This window comes from Pipistrellus kuhlii, unplaced genomic scaffold (assembly GCF_014108245.1).
Source record: "Pipistrellus kuhlii isolate mPipKuh1 unplaced genomic scaffold, mPipKuh1.p scaffold_m20_p_12, whole genome shotgun sequence".
NCBI classification, from domain to species: Eukaryota; Metazoa; Chordata; class Mammalia; order Chiroptera; family Vespertilionidae; genus Pipistrellus; species Pipistrellus kuhlii.
Window position 1 is genome coordinate 17,112,579 of NW_023425427.1, and position 15,725 is coordinate 17,128,303.

Genomic DNA, 15,725 nt, shown 5'->3' on the forward strand with positions numbered 1-15,725 from the left:
ATGAAAGCATAAATGCAGGAATATATAGGTAAGGCAAATGAATAAATAATTGATTTGCATAAACTTTAAATACTAAATTTTAGAATATGTGAGCAAAAAAATACAAAAACCAAAAGACTAAGATTTATCTCCTAGAATTTAGAGCCAGAAAGTGATCTTTTTCGTGAAAGAGTTAGCTTTCTTTTTACTACTCATTTTTTTCATTTTTTGCTATGGTTGCTAGAAAGCTCAGTGCTAAATTTAATGTTTAATTATAGTATTTGTACATCCTCGCTCTTGACAAAATTCTTGCCCTCCAAATTTCTGATTTCTCTTTTACCTTTATGTAAAGTTAAAGCATACAATTTTGCCTCCACAAAGATATATCCTAATATATAAAAACCCAGGGTCTGTAATGACCAACGGAAGGCTCAACTGAATACCAGAAGTCAGTCCTGGGTTGCCGTGGTGATCCAGCACTGACTGCCACAGGTGCGGGCACGTGGTCCCAGCACTGACTGCTGAGGGAGCTTCAGATCAGGCCTGGAGAGAGGCCTGATGAAAGAGGCAGGGTCTGATCCACAGCCTTTGTGGCAGCTGTCGATCAGCCGTTGCCCCTCTCTTTTTCTCCAGGCTTCACTAGAAGCCACAGCTGTTTATGATCTGGCCTTCACGGGGGCTGCTGATCAGCCCTGACTCTCTGATCAGGCCAGGAGATGCTGATTGGCATAGAAACTGACCAATCAAAACCAAATCTGGGTGAACTGTGAGGAGCCAATGGCCGCTTAGGAAGCACAGCTTTTGAAGCTAACTGGCATAGAAACCAACCAATCAGAACCAAATTGGCCAGGATTTTTTCCTTCCTTATTGAGTCAAGAACTTCCACCTTTTAACTTAAAGGAAGCACTTTCTGGCTTCTCTTTGACATATTTGAATTGCCAGCATCTTCTAAACTCAAGTCTACACAATGCAAGAGTATAATAGATATTTGTTAGACTTAAAATCATTAAAGTGCTATTTTCTACTGGTTTTAATAAAGGAAAATGAGATACTGACCTACATGTTGAAGTGTTTGCTTTAGAACAACAATGCAATTTAGCCCCATCAAGGCCTGTAGAAGGAGGAGGGTGCAGAGTGACCCCAGGGTGAACAGACTGTGAGCTTTCAAGAAAACACTGCCAAAGAGGATCCTGAGGCAAGGGCTGGGTCTTACAACCCTCGATGAGGCCGTCAACAATCTCCATTTCCGTTTTCTTAGACATTAGAATTCTCTTGCAGGCACTTTGGCAAGCATGGTCTTCAGCTCTGTCACAGCAATATAAACCTACATTTTAGGATATAAGTAGCTAAATTAGCTGGTTTTATGTCATGTACTACTCAGAACATGGTGCTATATAGAAACCATTATTTCTCTGAATCATATATCAATATTTGCAGTATACAGGGTCCCCCAAATTCCCTCGCCATTACTTTGCAGTATAGTAAATAAAGATATTTACCAGGTATACCTATAGACTAGTTATCTATTACTAGAACTCACCAGTATAAATCAAAACAATGGCATCTGGCTTATAAATTCTATCATTTTTTGTCAATTAGTTAATTAGTCAGTTTTTTAAACTTTGATAACTTGAAGAAAATTGATTATAGGATGTACAAGCTGACATTTTAAAAAATATCAGGATCTCATCTCATTTAATGATGTTTCTATAATATAAAATAACTGTTTATTAGTAAAAATTCAAACAGATACATATAATATAGAACAAATAGGTATATACTAAAAATGTATCATATACATTTAGTTCTGCAACTTTTTAATCATATATTGAAATTCTTTCTATGTAAATAGTTATTATATAGCTATATGATTTAGTTAATTACTATTGATGGATGTTTAGGCTTTTCTAATTTTCTCTAGTATCACCAATGTTGTAGTAAATATCCTTTATATGTGTAGATAAGTTTTTGCCAATCTGTAAGTGTTTTTGAAGGACAAAGTCTGAGAAGTAGAATTGCTAGATTAAAAGCTATAATTATTTGAAATTCTCATCGTTATAACCCGGCCCCCTCCTCCCTACAAATCTATACTAACAAATTCTTCCACCTCAGAATAGAGAATGCCCGTTTTTTCATATCCTTGCCAGCTCTGTCTTTCTGGCATATTTTAGCTGTGATAATAATGTCCAATCTGTAAAATTTAAACAAATGTCCTAGGCTGCAGACATCTACAAACTTTACTTCCTTTTTACAAGTTATTTTACAAAAGATTGAAATGAGAGAAATATGTCCCTTTTACTTACTATCTGTTGGGTTCCTCATTGGGTAAGATTGGGTATAATTGTTCACACAGTGTATTAATTGTGGACTAATAGAGGCACAATAATTTTCCACTGCTTTGATCTGAGATGGGCCAGGAGAAGAGTCTGTTCGAAAAATGGCTTGACAGTATTCTCGGCAGTTTGTGTGATGGCCTGCATAGCTGCAACACACTGAGCCCACTGAGAGGGAAAAGGAGAGGACATTGAAATGGATCAGCTATTTGCTAACAATAATCATCATAATAGTGACAAAACAACATGTGTCTTTTTGAATTTTGGAAATAAAACCATGCCATAGAAGACAAGTACTTAAAATCAGCACTACTGTAGGCTTAGCCATTGGGACATTCAGGTGTTCACCAGTGTAAGAAAGTCACTGTTGGTCAACTTACAGTCCAATGGCTTTCAGCAGTAGTAATACCACCCCCTGGGAGAATGTGAATGCGTATGTTAATGTTTCTGGTTTTCTGTTTCTGGTTTTCGTGACTTGGGAAACACTGATGCCATTTAGTGCATGAGGGTTGGGACTAGTAAATGTTCTGCAACGAACAGGACAGTCTCACAGCCAATGTTTCCCGAAAAGCCAATGGTGCCCATGTTGAGAACTACTAGGACAGCTTTCCACATTAGATTTGTGGAGATTTATGAACAGAGCAAAGCAAAACAAATGAAATAAAACCAAAATAAAACAAAACCCTAAATGTCTCACATTTATAAAACAGGACCATTAAAAACTAAGAGAGAGCCAAGCTGGTGTGGCTCAGTGGTTAAACGTCGACCTAAGAACCAGGTCACTGTCCAATTCCCTGTGGAAGCAGCCAATCAACGATTCTCTCTCATCATTGATGTTTCTATCTCTCTCTTTCTCCCCCTTCCTCTCTAAAATCATTAAAAAATATATTTTGAAAAAACTAAGAGGTATCAGGATCATTTCATTAGTTTGACTATTATATAACTATATATTTTGAAACAAAAGCCTCAAAGTTCTACAATGTTTGAACATCTGCAAGAATATGCCTAAATTAAAATATCACCTCACAACTGAACATAAGATTATGTGCCAGAGAGATAGAAGAAAGGGTAGTGAACACAGTAAATTTGGTAGTAATTACAAGTCAAAAGCTTATGTGGCACAATAGGTATGAAACAATGTCCTTGCCCAGGGAACTGAGGCTTGTTCTGCATTCATTCAGTTCTAGTTTAATTAATTTATATATAATATTATCATTTCTGGAAGTTGCCTGAATTCCCTGCAAATTCACCAGAAATTTGATTCTGGTTCTTCCATAACCATCTCTAATAATTATCAGAGATTTGCTACCTGCCATATCTTGTCTTCCTTCAGCTTCCCACAGATTCCTTAGCTTCTCTATGAATATCTCTTGCGCTTTCCATATCAATTCCACATTTCCACTGCCCAGTCACTCATCTACCTCTTTCAGATACTTTAAATGGTCCTCTTGATTTAAAAAAATACATAAATCCAGAATCAAATGGGGGTTTTACTTTTCAAAATTGAAAAGGTTATGAATCGTAATGTAAACATGTGTTTTCCGATGCTAGCTATTCTCAATCTGTGGGTTGCAATTCATTAATAGTAGCAAAATTATAGTTATGAAGTAGCAACGAAAATAATTTTATGGTTGAGGGTCACCATAACATGAGGAACTGTATTAAAAGGTTGTGACATTAGAAAGATTGAGAACCGCCGAAACCGGTTTGGCTCAGTGGTGGAGCGTCGAATCCCGGGTTTGATTCCGGTCGAAGGCATGTACCTTGGTTGCGGGCACATCCCCAGTGGGGAGTGTGCAGGAGGCAGCTGGTAGATGTTTCTCTCTCATCGATGTTTCTAGCTCTCTGTCTCTCTCCCTTCCTCTCTGTAAAAAAAATCAATAAAATATATTAAAAAAAAAAAAAAAAAGGTTGAGAACCATTGCTTTAAGGTAGGGGTGTCGAACTCAATCAGAGAAGGGGCTAAAATCTAAAATCCAGCCTAAATCGCGGGCCGAATGGTTTACTGAACAGTCATAAACTGTCATTGTGATGGAAACGCAGCGGAGTGCAGTGATGACAGCGCGGTGCGGGCCACATTGCAAGGCCTGGCGGGACGTATTTGGCCCGCGGGCCTTGTGTTTGACACATGTGCTTTAAGGCCATCTCATGAAGTCACTTTTGAGTACTCCTGCAGGATATGATCCCTCCTTTCTCTGAAGTCCCACAGCACTTTTATCAGTGATACTGTCCAAAAGCCAGAGTTGTTTACAGGGTTTGGCCCTACAGACATGTATTTGCTCCACACAGAGGAAGTACCGTAGTGAAAGTCTGCTGACTGAACTGAGAGGCAGCCCTTGGCAAGTGCAGCGTTGTATCATGTGGGAGTGCTTAACTTCTGAAAGTGATCCTGTTTACTCAAATGGGGTAAATACACGATCTTCCTCTAATACATCTAGTACTAGAATAGGACATGGGAATGAATGGCCTAGACACTCCAGAGCAAGGTGCCTATCAGGATCCTGCCTATCAGATGGTTTACTAAGAGCCTAAGTTATAATGCCAAGGTCTTGGTAGTATTTATAACAGCTAAATCATAATCTGTTAATTATGCTTTGTCCTTTGGATTGGTTGTATAACCATCCATAATATACTTACTTTCATTTCTGCTAATGCAACTGAAAAGAGCATTCTGTAAATTAAAAACAAACAGAAATTAACAACCACACTGAATTTCTAATTTTATTTCACTTATGGTTATATGAAAATCAGTATATCACAAACATTTAATTCTTTCTAAATGCAAGACTGAAAACAAAAAAAGCTATAAGATGGCATCTAGTGAAAAGGGAGACCATCTTCCAATACACATTAGGGATCAAGACTGTCATCTGAGCCATAAACTGACCATGTTATGGCAAACCAAGTTTATGTAAAGCTGTTCCAATGTGTGTATTTGGGGGAAACTACAATATATTAATATCAATTATTTCTTGCAGGAATATATAGAAGTTCCAGAAAATGATATATAATAAAGGAGCTATAGGGAATTATATATATTTCATATAACCACTGCATGATAGAATTGCAAGAACCGTAGAAGTCATCTTTAATTTTTCTTAAACTTGCTATGCACTAGTATCACCTGAGCATCCCAGGCCTTATCTTAGACTACAGAAACAATCTCAGGAGTGAGGCACCAACATTTAAACAAGGCTTCACAGGTGTTTCTTACACAGCCACTCTGTGGACTGATACTAAAACCTAGCTTCAAGTCCGGCCGGCGTGGCTCAGTGGTTGAGCATGGACGTATGAGCCAGAAGGTTGTGGTTTGATTTCCAGTCAGAGCACATGCCAGGGCTGTGGGTTCCATTCCAAGTGGGGGGGAGGGGTGTGTGTGCAGAAAGCAGCCAATCAATGACTCTCTCTCATCACTGATGTTTCTATCTCTCTTTTCTGCTCCCTTCCTCTCTGAGATCAAAATATATTTTTTTTAAATAAAAATGTGACCTTACAAATAAAAAAATACCACTCTGGATTAGCCTGTGGGATCACTTAGCTTAGAGAGGTACAAAAGGACACAAAATCTGAAAAATGTCAGAGACGATCTAATCTAACTCCTTATTTGACAGATGCCAGAGATAGGCCTAAAAAGGAAAATACATATAGACCCTACCTTTTACCCATACTAAGATGGTAGAATTGGATAGAAAGAAATCATATGGCCTGCAAGCCTAAAGTACTTGCTGTATGGCTCTTTACAGAAAGTTTGCTGACCCCTGATTTAGAAGAAGGGCATAGCTAGTATCTTTCACTTCTCTTAATGTCTACTAATAGGCCCTTCACAAATAGATTTACTCTAATTTGTTGAACCAAAAACATTTATATTTCCTCAGTGTTAATAGTTTTTATATCTCTATCTTTGTCAATTACCAATTTTAATGTCTAAAAGAATGGGCCTTCAATCCTTCTCTTGCTTACTTTACACTCACCATGATTACATAGACTCTAATCATATCACCTTTTGTGATAAAAGATTTCTAATCTTAGATAACTATATTTAGGCATAAATTATATCTTAGGTAACTATACTTTAGGTAACAAAACGATAAATAACTCTACATTTCACTGTTTAATTACTGCTAATTAGTTTGACAGGGCTTAAGATATACACATAATTTATATTTTCTCATTTCTTTTTTTCGGTTTATTTATTTATTTATTTTTATTGATTTCAGAGAGAAAGGGAGAGGGAGCGATAGAAACATCAGTGAGAATCACTGACCAGCTGCCTCCTGCATGCCCCCACTAGGGATCGAGCCCGCAAGCCTGGGCATGTGCCCCGACAGGGAGTCGAACTATGACCTCCTGGTTCATAGGTCAAAGCACAACAGCTGAGCCATGCCAACTAGGCTTTCCTCATTTTTTAAGATAGCCAATCTTGAGTTCTTAGTCAATGAAGTCTTTCAAATGTCTGATCGCCATCTGGTGGCAAAAATAGGAAGTAACTGAGAGTTTATAATTATTGGTATGTAATAAATATATTATTAAATGGAGCCTCTTTTGACATTCTGCCACCAGTATTTTACCCAATGTCCCTTCCTATAACAGTTCCCTCACCACTCATTTTACCCTAGACTAGATCAAAGTTACAGTGTTACTGAGGTGAAGATCTAGCACAACATCAGAGACCAAAAGAACATGTCAGTATAGTGAAGCTGACAGGGTCTTAAGAGATCTTCAACTTCACTACACAGCTGGACATTATTGTAATAACAAATACAATACAGTACATCCTCACTTAACATCGTTGATAGGTTCTGTGACTTTCACAAAAGAACACATAATGCTATTTTACCATTGGCTAATTGATATAAACAAGAGTTAAGTTCCTACACCATCTCGCACCAACATCATTACTAAACAATGTTGAATAAAATGTTATTCAATGATGTGCTATATTCAGTGCTTTCTCTACTTATCCAAAGAATGCCCAATTTATAGACATTTATACAAGTGTCATTTATTCTGAAAAAAAGAACCTGTGCAAGTCAGCTGTCCAGAGAGAAAAAAAGTCTCTTAAAAATCCTACATAGCCTAACTGGTTTGGCTCAGTGAGGCTATATAGGATTTTTAAGAGACTTTTAAAAATCTCTTAAAAAATTTTAAAAGTCTCTTAAAAATTTAAAGTCTCTTAAAAATGTCGGCCTGTGGACTCAAGGGTCCCAGGTTCAATTCCGGTCAAGGGCACATCCTTGGTTGTGGGCACATCCTCAATAAGGGGTGTGCAGGAGTTAGCTGATTGATGTTTCTCTCTCATCGATGTTTCTAACTCTCTCTCCCTCTCCCTTCCTCTCTGTAAAAAAATCAATAAAATATTTTTTAAATCCTATATAATAAAAGGCTAATATGCAAATTAACCGAATGGCAGAATGATGACACACACTGGCCACCAGGGGACAGAAGCTCAACACAGGAGCTGCTCCTGTGATGGGTGGTCAGTGAGCTCCCACAGGGGGAGCATCGCTCAGCAAGAAGTTATGCTCATGGCTGGCAAGCCCAGCAGCAGTGGCAGGAGCCTCTCTCGCCTCCGTGGCAGCTGGACATCCCCGGAGGGCTCCCGGACTGTGAGAGGGCGCAGACCGGACTGAGGGTCTCCCCTCCTCCAAGTGCACGCATTTCATGTACCGAGCCTCTAGTTCTATCTATAAAAATACTAATTGTAGAGCCTCTTTACAGGCAAAAAAATTTTTGTTCATCCTTTAAGTCTTACCTGCTCTGTGGAGATTTCCTCATTACCCTAAACAGGGATTTTTTTTCCCTCCAGGCACCAATGTGTCTTGTATAGACTTCTAGCAATGTACTTGTCTCACTATATTGTACTGAACTATATGAATTTCTCTCTTCTCATGAACTAGACTATGAGCTTCTAGCATAGTGGCTAAATCCTTTCATCTCTGTAGCCTGAGAACAGTGTCTGACACCAATTAAGTCTATCAATTCGGTGAATGTTGAGTGAATAAATGAATGATAGATGCAAAGACAAAAGAGACATAGACTCTGCCTCCAGGAACTCAGAGTGTAGTATTAAAAAGTGGCATGTGAACAGAATTATAAGATACAAATGCTATATAATAAAGCATATAAAGGATTTAGAAGTAGCAATCAATTTTATGTGTGTGGAGGCAAGAGAACTTGGCAGGGAGGTTTTTAAATAGAAACTAAGTCAAAATTTGAAGCAAAGTTGCTAGTTGGATAGGGAGAGTGATGTGCCAGGATCAGCTTTCAAGGGAATTTGGGGAAGTGGGGAAGAGTCCAGATTTTGCCATATTTGCTGATGTCCCTGGCATTAATACCCTAATCACAGCTGCTTTCAAATTTAAAACTGGTTTACAAAACTCCTGAATATTTAATAATCAGTTCTCCCTAGCTAGTAAGATGCTAGTTCCATCATATCACTGAATGGGGTGTGACAGGATGGAGTCAGAAAGAGGGACTTCCAGGTAGAACAAACAGGATGTACAACTACGATTAACAAAACTCCTCAATGGCTCACCTACAGGATAAAGGTCATATTCCTTGCGATATACAAGCTTTTCTCTATCTAGCTCTGACTCTTCCCTCCCTTATGCAACTTATAATTCCTGAGATTGATCACGTATTTTATTTAAGGGAGTGATAGGACTGTATTTGGTCTTTCAAGAAACCATTCTAAGAGTACTGAAGGTAGTAGATAAAAGAAATTAGAGACAGGAAAGCTAGTTGGGCAGCTGCTGTCCAGAAAGTGATTTAAAGGCCTTAGTTAAGACAGTAATTGAAGTTCTGGAAAGCAGACTGATTTAAGATATATTTTGAAGGCAAATTTTTAGAGCTTGATAGCCAGTTATTTGTGGGAGATGGTAAGAAAGAGGAAAAAACAGACAATACCTCTTAGGTTTTTAGTTTATGTGTCTGGAACAACCAAGCAAGACATGTAAGAAAAAGGTTTTGTTTTGGGGCACGCACACATGCGTGTGCTTGTGTGTGTGTGTGTGTGTGTGTGTGTGTGTGTGTTTGTGTGTGTGGCGGATTATGCAGAAGGTAAGGAGGGAAGAAGGGGCAACAAAGGTAGGAAGGGTAAGAATCAGTTTGCCTGATTTGAAATGCCAAGTACACATTCAGGAGCGATTCAGGAGTACTTAAACGAAGCTAGTAAAGAAGATTCTGGGTTTGTGATCATATAGGGGCAATGAAGTTATGGAGGAGTAGGTGAGATTGCCTAGTGGGGAAAACCTGGCCATGGAGATTAGGCCAGGTCATATTATCTCTGAATGATTAGATTTCCCTTTTGGGATGATCTCATTCAGGTGACTTCTCAGAAAAATGGACTAGAGAGGAAATACTCTTGCACTGAGAGACTAAATAAGAGTTATCATCTCCCCCAAACTATAATATAAAGTATGACAAAATGAAGCAGATACAAATGGAACATAATCAAGGTTTTACACTATCTTAAGCCAGTACTGCAGGACCTAATCGGTTTCGCTCTTTTTGGAGCTCATCAGCTGCAGGTAACGGCTCAAATCTCCACTGATACAGTACATTTTACCATTTACCAAGCCTCCTATTCCGTTTTCTACTTACTACATCACAACAATTTCCAGAGTTTCCTTATCTTTACATTTAAGAATGCAAAGTACCCCAAGATTCTTTTTGTTAAACCCCCACAGCTGTCTGTCTCTTCTACTCTGAGAACCACTGCAGTACAGATCCAATCACACTGAGGTGCAGGAGGCCTCCAGCTGTCCAGATAATCCTGCTAGTGCTGACATCCCTGTAATCCTATCTCTAAATGGGGCTATTTTTTCATCCCTTTTCTTTATGCTTCTGGTAGTAAGTCTAGAATCAAGGTTGGTTTGAGAGAAAATAAAACAAAATAAAATACACAGAAATGTTTAGAACAAAAAATTTAATTTTGAATTTCCTGAGGATATACTATATAGCTCATATAAACATATGCACCAAACACTGGCATTCAGGGGTAAGTCAAAGTGTATGGCAGGCTACCATTTGTGTTACCGGGGGGCAGAGGAGGAATATATGTACATATTTGCTTTTATATGCATATAAAATATCTGTTTACTTAAGGAACTGAATGGTTGCAGTACAAGAGGTGAAAACAAGACTTTTTATTGTATAACATTTTGAACTTTGAACCATGTGAATATTCAAAAAATAAAATTTAACACATACCTGCATCTTTCTCTTATGCATTTAGCAGCAAGTTGATGGAATGATGCTGAAAGAACTGAGCCTAAAACTCACAAGGCTAACCATCTTTGTTATTGAGCTTCTTAGAGCCTCTTTTTAATACCCTGAATCTTAATTTTATTTTAGTACTCTTATAGAACCGGAGCTCCAGGACAGAATATTATTTTAGTTTTGTTTACAACTGTTGAGTTGAAAACTTAAATGTCTAAAGATTTTTAAAAAGTGAGTCCTCACAAAAATATCTCCTATGGACTTTCCTTTACAGTTTCTCATCTTCCTTATAAAATAACATCAAATAACTGGACTGAACAAAGCTAGGAAAGAAAGAAGAGAAGTGAAAATGAAATTTCTAAAAATATAAAGGAAAGCGCAAAGACAAATCTGTGGATGAAGTAAGTCTTAAGTCTCTTGACAAATTTGTAGCATTATACTTCAGTGGGTCATGCAGCAAATGGAAAGTTATTTATATTTATGGTCATTATGTTAAGAGAATGGCTGGTAAGGACTGACATAAAGGTACAAAATGGATTTAACAACCTGAAACTAAGATTTGTATCATCAACTATTGCCAGGTTCCTGAAAATTTACAAGCCTCAGATCATCTTAATTTCTGACACTCAAGGAAGAAAATAACTATCATCAGACAAGTTTTATTATTACACCTGTATCACAATTCATGGAAAACATGGCTTCGTTTTACTTTCGTTCTAATCAGCCAATGTGCACTAGTATGGCTACACTGATGGCTTATAGCCTGCATTTGTTCTGTCAGTGCCTTATTTTAATATTATTTTAAATATTTTAACTATCATCTCTGGTTCTAGCATCACATATTCATGAATCCGATGGCCTGATCAATACTTCTAGGTGAATTAAGGACCAAGCCTGTGAAAATGCATGGAGAACCTGGAAGTGAGCATTCTCATGACACTTGAACAGGTCCATGCCAGAGTTATCAAGCCACTGGTTGATTTTGGTGGCCTCAACCAAACAGATGTGGTTCTGAAAGAAGTAGTCTTAAGTACTGAAGGAAGTACTCTTTCTTAAGTGTTAGTCAGAATAAGAGAACTGTAGAATCGAGAGATCTTTAATCAAATCTCCTATCCATGGCAGAAATCCCTTCCACAACAGGTGAATCCAGTAAGCCTTTGCTTGAACATTGCCAGTGACAGAAGTTCTTTTTCTTGGAATATCTCATTTCATTTGGAACATAGGTCTGGTCCTCTCAGATTAGTATTTGGCTCCTTCTCTTCTAGTTCCCTAAAGAAGCAATTTTCAAAACCCAGCCCTCTCCTTTTTTTAAGCTTTTCTTTCACTCTTGAAGTTCAAGGTTTATATCACAGTTATCTTTGGGCATGATACCTCTTCTCTTCTTTAGTCCTGCATTCCTAACTACCTCTGTGATATAGGTATTAACATTTAAAAAGACCTAACATTCAATATACTTCAATTTCTTTAAACAACCTTCCCAATGTATATGCTATTGTTGTTGTGTATTTTCTTTTCAAAAAACTCAAAAATATATTGTTGTTTTAAACAATGTGTATGTTGTGACTTACCCACTTTGTATTGTCAACATTCTTTTTTTTTTCTTTTGGATTTAAATAATTATAGCTATTTTAGAACTTCCTTTAGAGAGAAATTCTTTCTATAAAGGGTCTAGTCGTGGCAATTCTTTGCTTTTGTTGTCTGGAAATATCTTAATTAATGCCCTCTTTCTTGGAAAAAATTTTTTTGCTAGACATGGAATTCTAGATTAATAGTTATTTTCTTTCAGAGCAGTTAGGTATCATTTTGTCTCTGGCATCCTCTGTTGCTATTGAGAAATCAGTTGATGGTCTCCTTTAAAGGTGATGTCCTTTTTTTCCTGACTGCTTTTAAGTTCTTTGGCAGACACAGATCTTTTAAGGGGTGTGTCAATAAATATACATTTTAAAAATCCTGCTGGGCTTCTTTAAACATTAAATCTACTTTATATTCTTTCTTCTTCTAGTATTCCAATTAGAAGACTTTCTCTATCCACCATTTCCCCTAAACTATTTCAGCCTGTCCCTATATGCTGCTATGCCAAACAATTTCTTCAGCTCTATCTCCCAATTCACTGATTCACTAATAATTATTTTTTATATTTTCCTAAATATCATCTCCTATATTGAATCCATCAACAAATTCTGTGGATGGATACTGCCTTTAAATCTCTCATTTACTCCTGAATACTTGACTCTAATGCTATAAGTCTGCTTTGGGGTCTCATCTGTTTTGGTTCAGTAGTTGATGTCAACCTATGAACCAGAAGGTCATGGTTCAATTCCCAGTCAAGGTACATGCCTGGGTTGTGGCTTGATCCCTGGCGTGGAGTGTGCAGGAGGCCGATCAATGACTCTCTCTCATCATTGATGTTTCTATCTCTCTCTCCTTCTCCCTCTCCCTTCCTCTCTGAAATCAGTAAAAATATATATAAAACAAACAAACAAAAAAAACTCTTGCCTCTCGGTATTCAATATTTATTGATTTGTGTAAGAAATCAGATGTTATAAAATCAGACAATAATGTCTTATATTTAACTGGTTATCTTAGCTTCATTGAAAATGAAACTCAGAATCTTAAATGTCATTAAACTGCTTTAACTTTATTCAATTAAGTAAATTTTTAGGAAATCCCCTCATGAGCAATTCTGCATCAGCTCACCAGGAAAGAGAAACATTAGCTCCTCTGAATATATTCTCACTCTCTGAATTTCTAATCAAACTATAAAAAACCATCCTTTAGGATAAATGCTAACTCCTAAAATTGTAAGCCTAAAGGAAAACTTACACAACTAGAAGTTCACCCCAGGGACCACTCTAGTGTTAAGGAAAAGATACTAAAAGCCTAATTTTATAAATTATTCTAATGCTGATAAATAACCAATCTAGTTAAAATAGGTTCCACAATACCAAACTTACCCAATTCACTTTAGCCGGTATCTTTAAACTAAATGTCAACAATCAAGTGATTATTATTTGGAGTTTATAATGCAGAACCCTCTTTCCGTATGAAAGTGCTCTTGTCTCTCTTTTTATTTCTAAATACATATAAGAAATCAAACTGTTTTGAACTATTTTGAATTATTTGTAGGTTCAACTTTTTATATATGCAAATGAACTCTCTTGGCATGTAGCTTTTTGGAAAATAGGTTCCTAATTCTAAGCCAAGTAAGAAAGGATAGACTGAGAAAAGTAAACTACTAAAAGTAAATTACTCTTAGTATTTCTCTCATAGGACAGTGTTTATCTCTCTTACCTTTCCTGTCCCGTCCTTCATCAACACATACTGGCAGACTTCCTAGGGCAATGCGGAAATCCAGACAAGAGAAGGAAGCACACTAAAATAATGGAGGACAGGCTACAGGAGATGGACAATGTCAGACATCATGTGGAAGAAAAGAAGGAATTATAGTTAGCCACTTGGTTCAAGAGAAACTAAAAAGGTAGAAAGATTAGAGGGGAAAAAAAAGATCTTTTACTTCTTTGTAGCAAGGCTCCCTTCAATAAGAACAGAGGAAAAGTTACAGTTAATTTGGAAATTTGTCTTCAGAGAAACAGAGGTAAATTAGCAACTAGTACAAAGAGACAAAAGATAAATAAGATTCTCCAATTTAAAATAATTAATCAAGAGGTAGAATTATAAGCTTTGAGAAAAGAAAAAAAAAAAGGAAATCAGAACTATAATCATAAGCAGTTAAGAAAGTTGTCCTATCTTTCTTCTCCAAGAGCACACAGACTATTAAAAGCAATAGGGCCTTGGCCAGGTGGCTCAGTTGGTTAGAGCATCATCCCATATGCTTTGAGGCTTTGGATTTGACTCCTGCTAAGTGTACATACCTAGGTTGTGGGTTCGATCTCTGGTTGGGGCTTGCACAGGAGGCAACTGACTGATGTTTCTCTTTCCCTCCCTACCTTTCTCTCTCCAAAAGCTATGGACATATCCAAGCGAGAGGATGAAAAAAAAAAAAAAAAAAAAAAAAGCAATAGGAATTCCAATCCTATATAATAAAAGGATAATATGCAAATCGACCGAATGACAGAACAACCGGTCTGTGATGTGCACTGACCACCAGGGAGCAGATGCTCATCATAGGAGGAGTGCCGCTCACCCAGAAGTTGGGCTGATGGCTGGCAAGCACAGTGGCCGTGGCCATTCGTGGTAGAGCTAAGGATGTCTGACTGACGGCTTAGGCCTACTCCCCTAAGCCGTCAGTTGGACATCCCCCAAGGGCTCCCAGACTGTGAAAGGGCACAGGCTGGACTGAATGACGCCCCCAATCCTGTGTGCATGAATGTTGTGCATCAGGCCTCTAGTGTTTATATATAAAAACTAGAGGTCTAATGCACAAAATTTGTGCATGAGTAGGCCTTCCTTCCCCCAGCTGCTGGCACCGGCTTCCCTCTGACCCCCAGGACCTGGGCTTCCCTTGCAACCCCAGCTTTGTCCAGAAGACCGTCTGGTCTAATTAGCATATTATGCTTTTATTAATATTGATGGTGAATGAGGTATATGCACTTAAGTATTCTTAACTTCATGGTCTTATACTATGAAAAAACAATAATACTGTCACATTTAATCATGCAGTTCTAGAAACAAAACAAAGTAGTCCCAATAAGGAACCTTTTCACATCAGGGACACTCTTCTGTACATAGCTGCATGGTATGAAACACCTTACCTACTCCTGCCCTAATAACTCTCCCATCTCTCATCACAGTGCTTGAAATACCATCATTGGGAGACAACAGTCCTTTTGATTTAATATAGCCTTTGTAGGTTAGTACTTCCACCCCACCCCACCCAAATGCAAGATCCTAGGAAAAACTGCAGCTATTCACAATAGCAATATGGGTTTGTTTCTTTGATTTGATTTGATTTTTTTTTTTTTGGGGGGGGGGTTCAAAGGATAGGAAAAGAAGAAAAGAGAATATGGACTCTAAGAAAAACTATTTTACAACTTTGGATACAACCAATTGCTTTGTTAAGAAAACATTATAGGTTAAATCCTCTGTATATGTGATTTAGGCATTTATTTATAATTAATGCTTAATTTCAACAAAAGTCAATTAAAGTCTTAAGATTTCTAAACAAGGTGATATTTTTGTCAAGCCTATATTTTCTGAAGAGTAAAAGGCAATTTATGTAAGAATTAATTCATT

At 37.5% G+C, this 15,725-nt stretch overlaps 1 protein-coding gene across 3 annotated transcripts in view; it reads right to left on the bottom strand.

Moving 5' to 3' along the window:
* The window catches only part of RECK (reversion inducing cysteine rich protein with kazal motifs), a 54,166-nt gene that overhangs the window by 19,986 nt on the left and 18,455 nt on the right, over positions 1 to 15,725 (bottom strand). For 2 of the 3 annotated variants that reach the window (XM_036433364.2, XM_036433362.2), the window contains exons 7-9: positions 4,950 to 4,983; positions 2,283 to 2,480; positions 1,036 to 1,303 (exon numbers count right to left, since the gene is read on the bottom strand). In XM_036433364.2, coding sequence (XP_036289257.1) covers positions 1,036 to 1,303; positions 2,283 to 2,480; positions 4,950 to 4,983 — 500 coding nt within the window. Of the gene's footprint in view, positions 1 to 1,035; positions 1,304 to 2,282; positions 2,481 to 4,949; positions 4,984 to 13,823; positions 13,926 to 15,725 lie in introns of all 3 variants that reach the window. The other variant, XM_036433365.2, reaches the window with a different exon arrangement.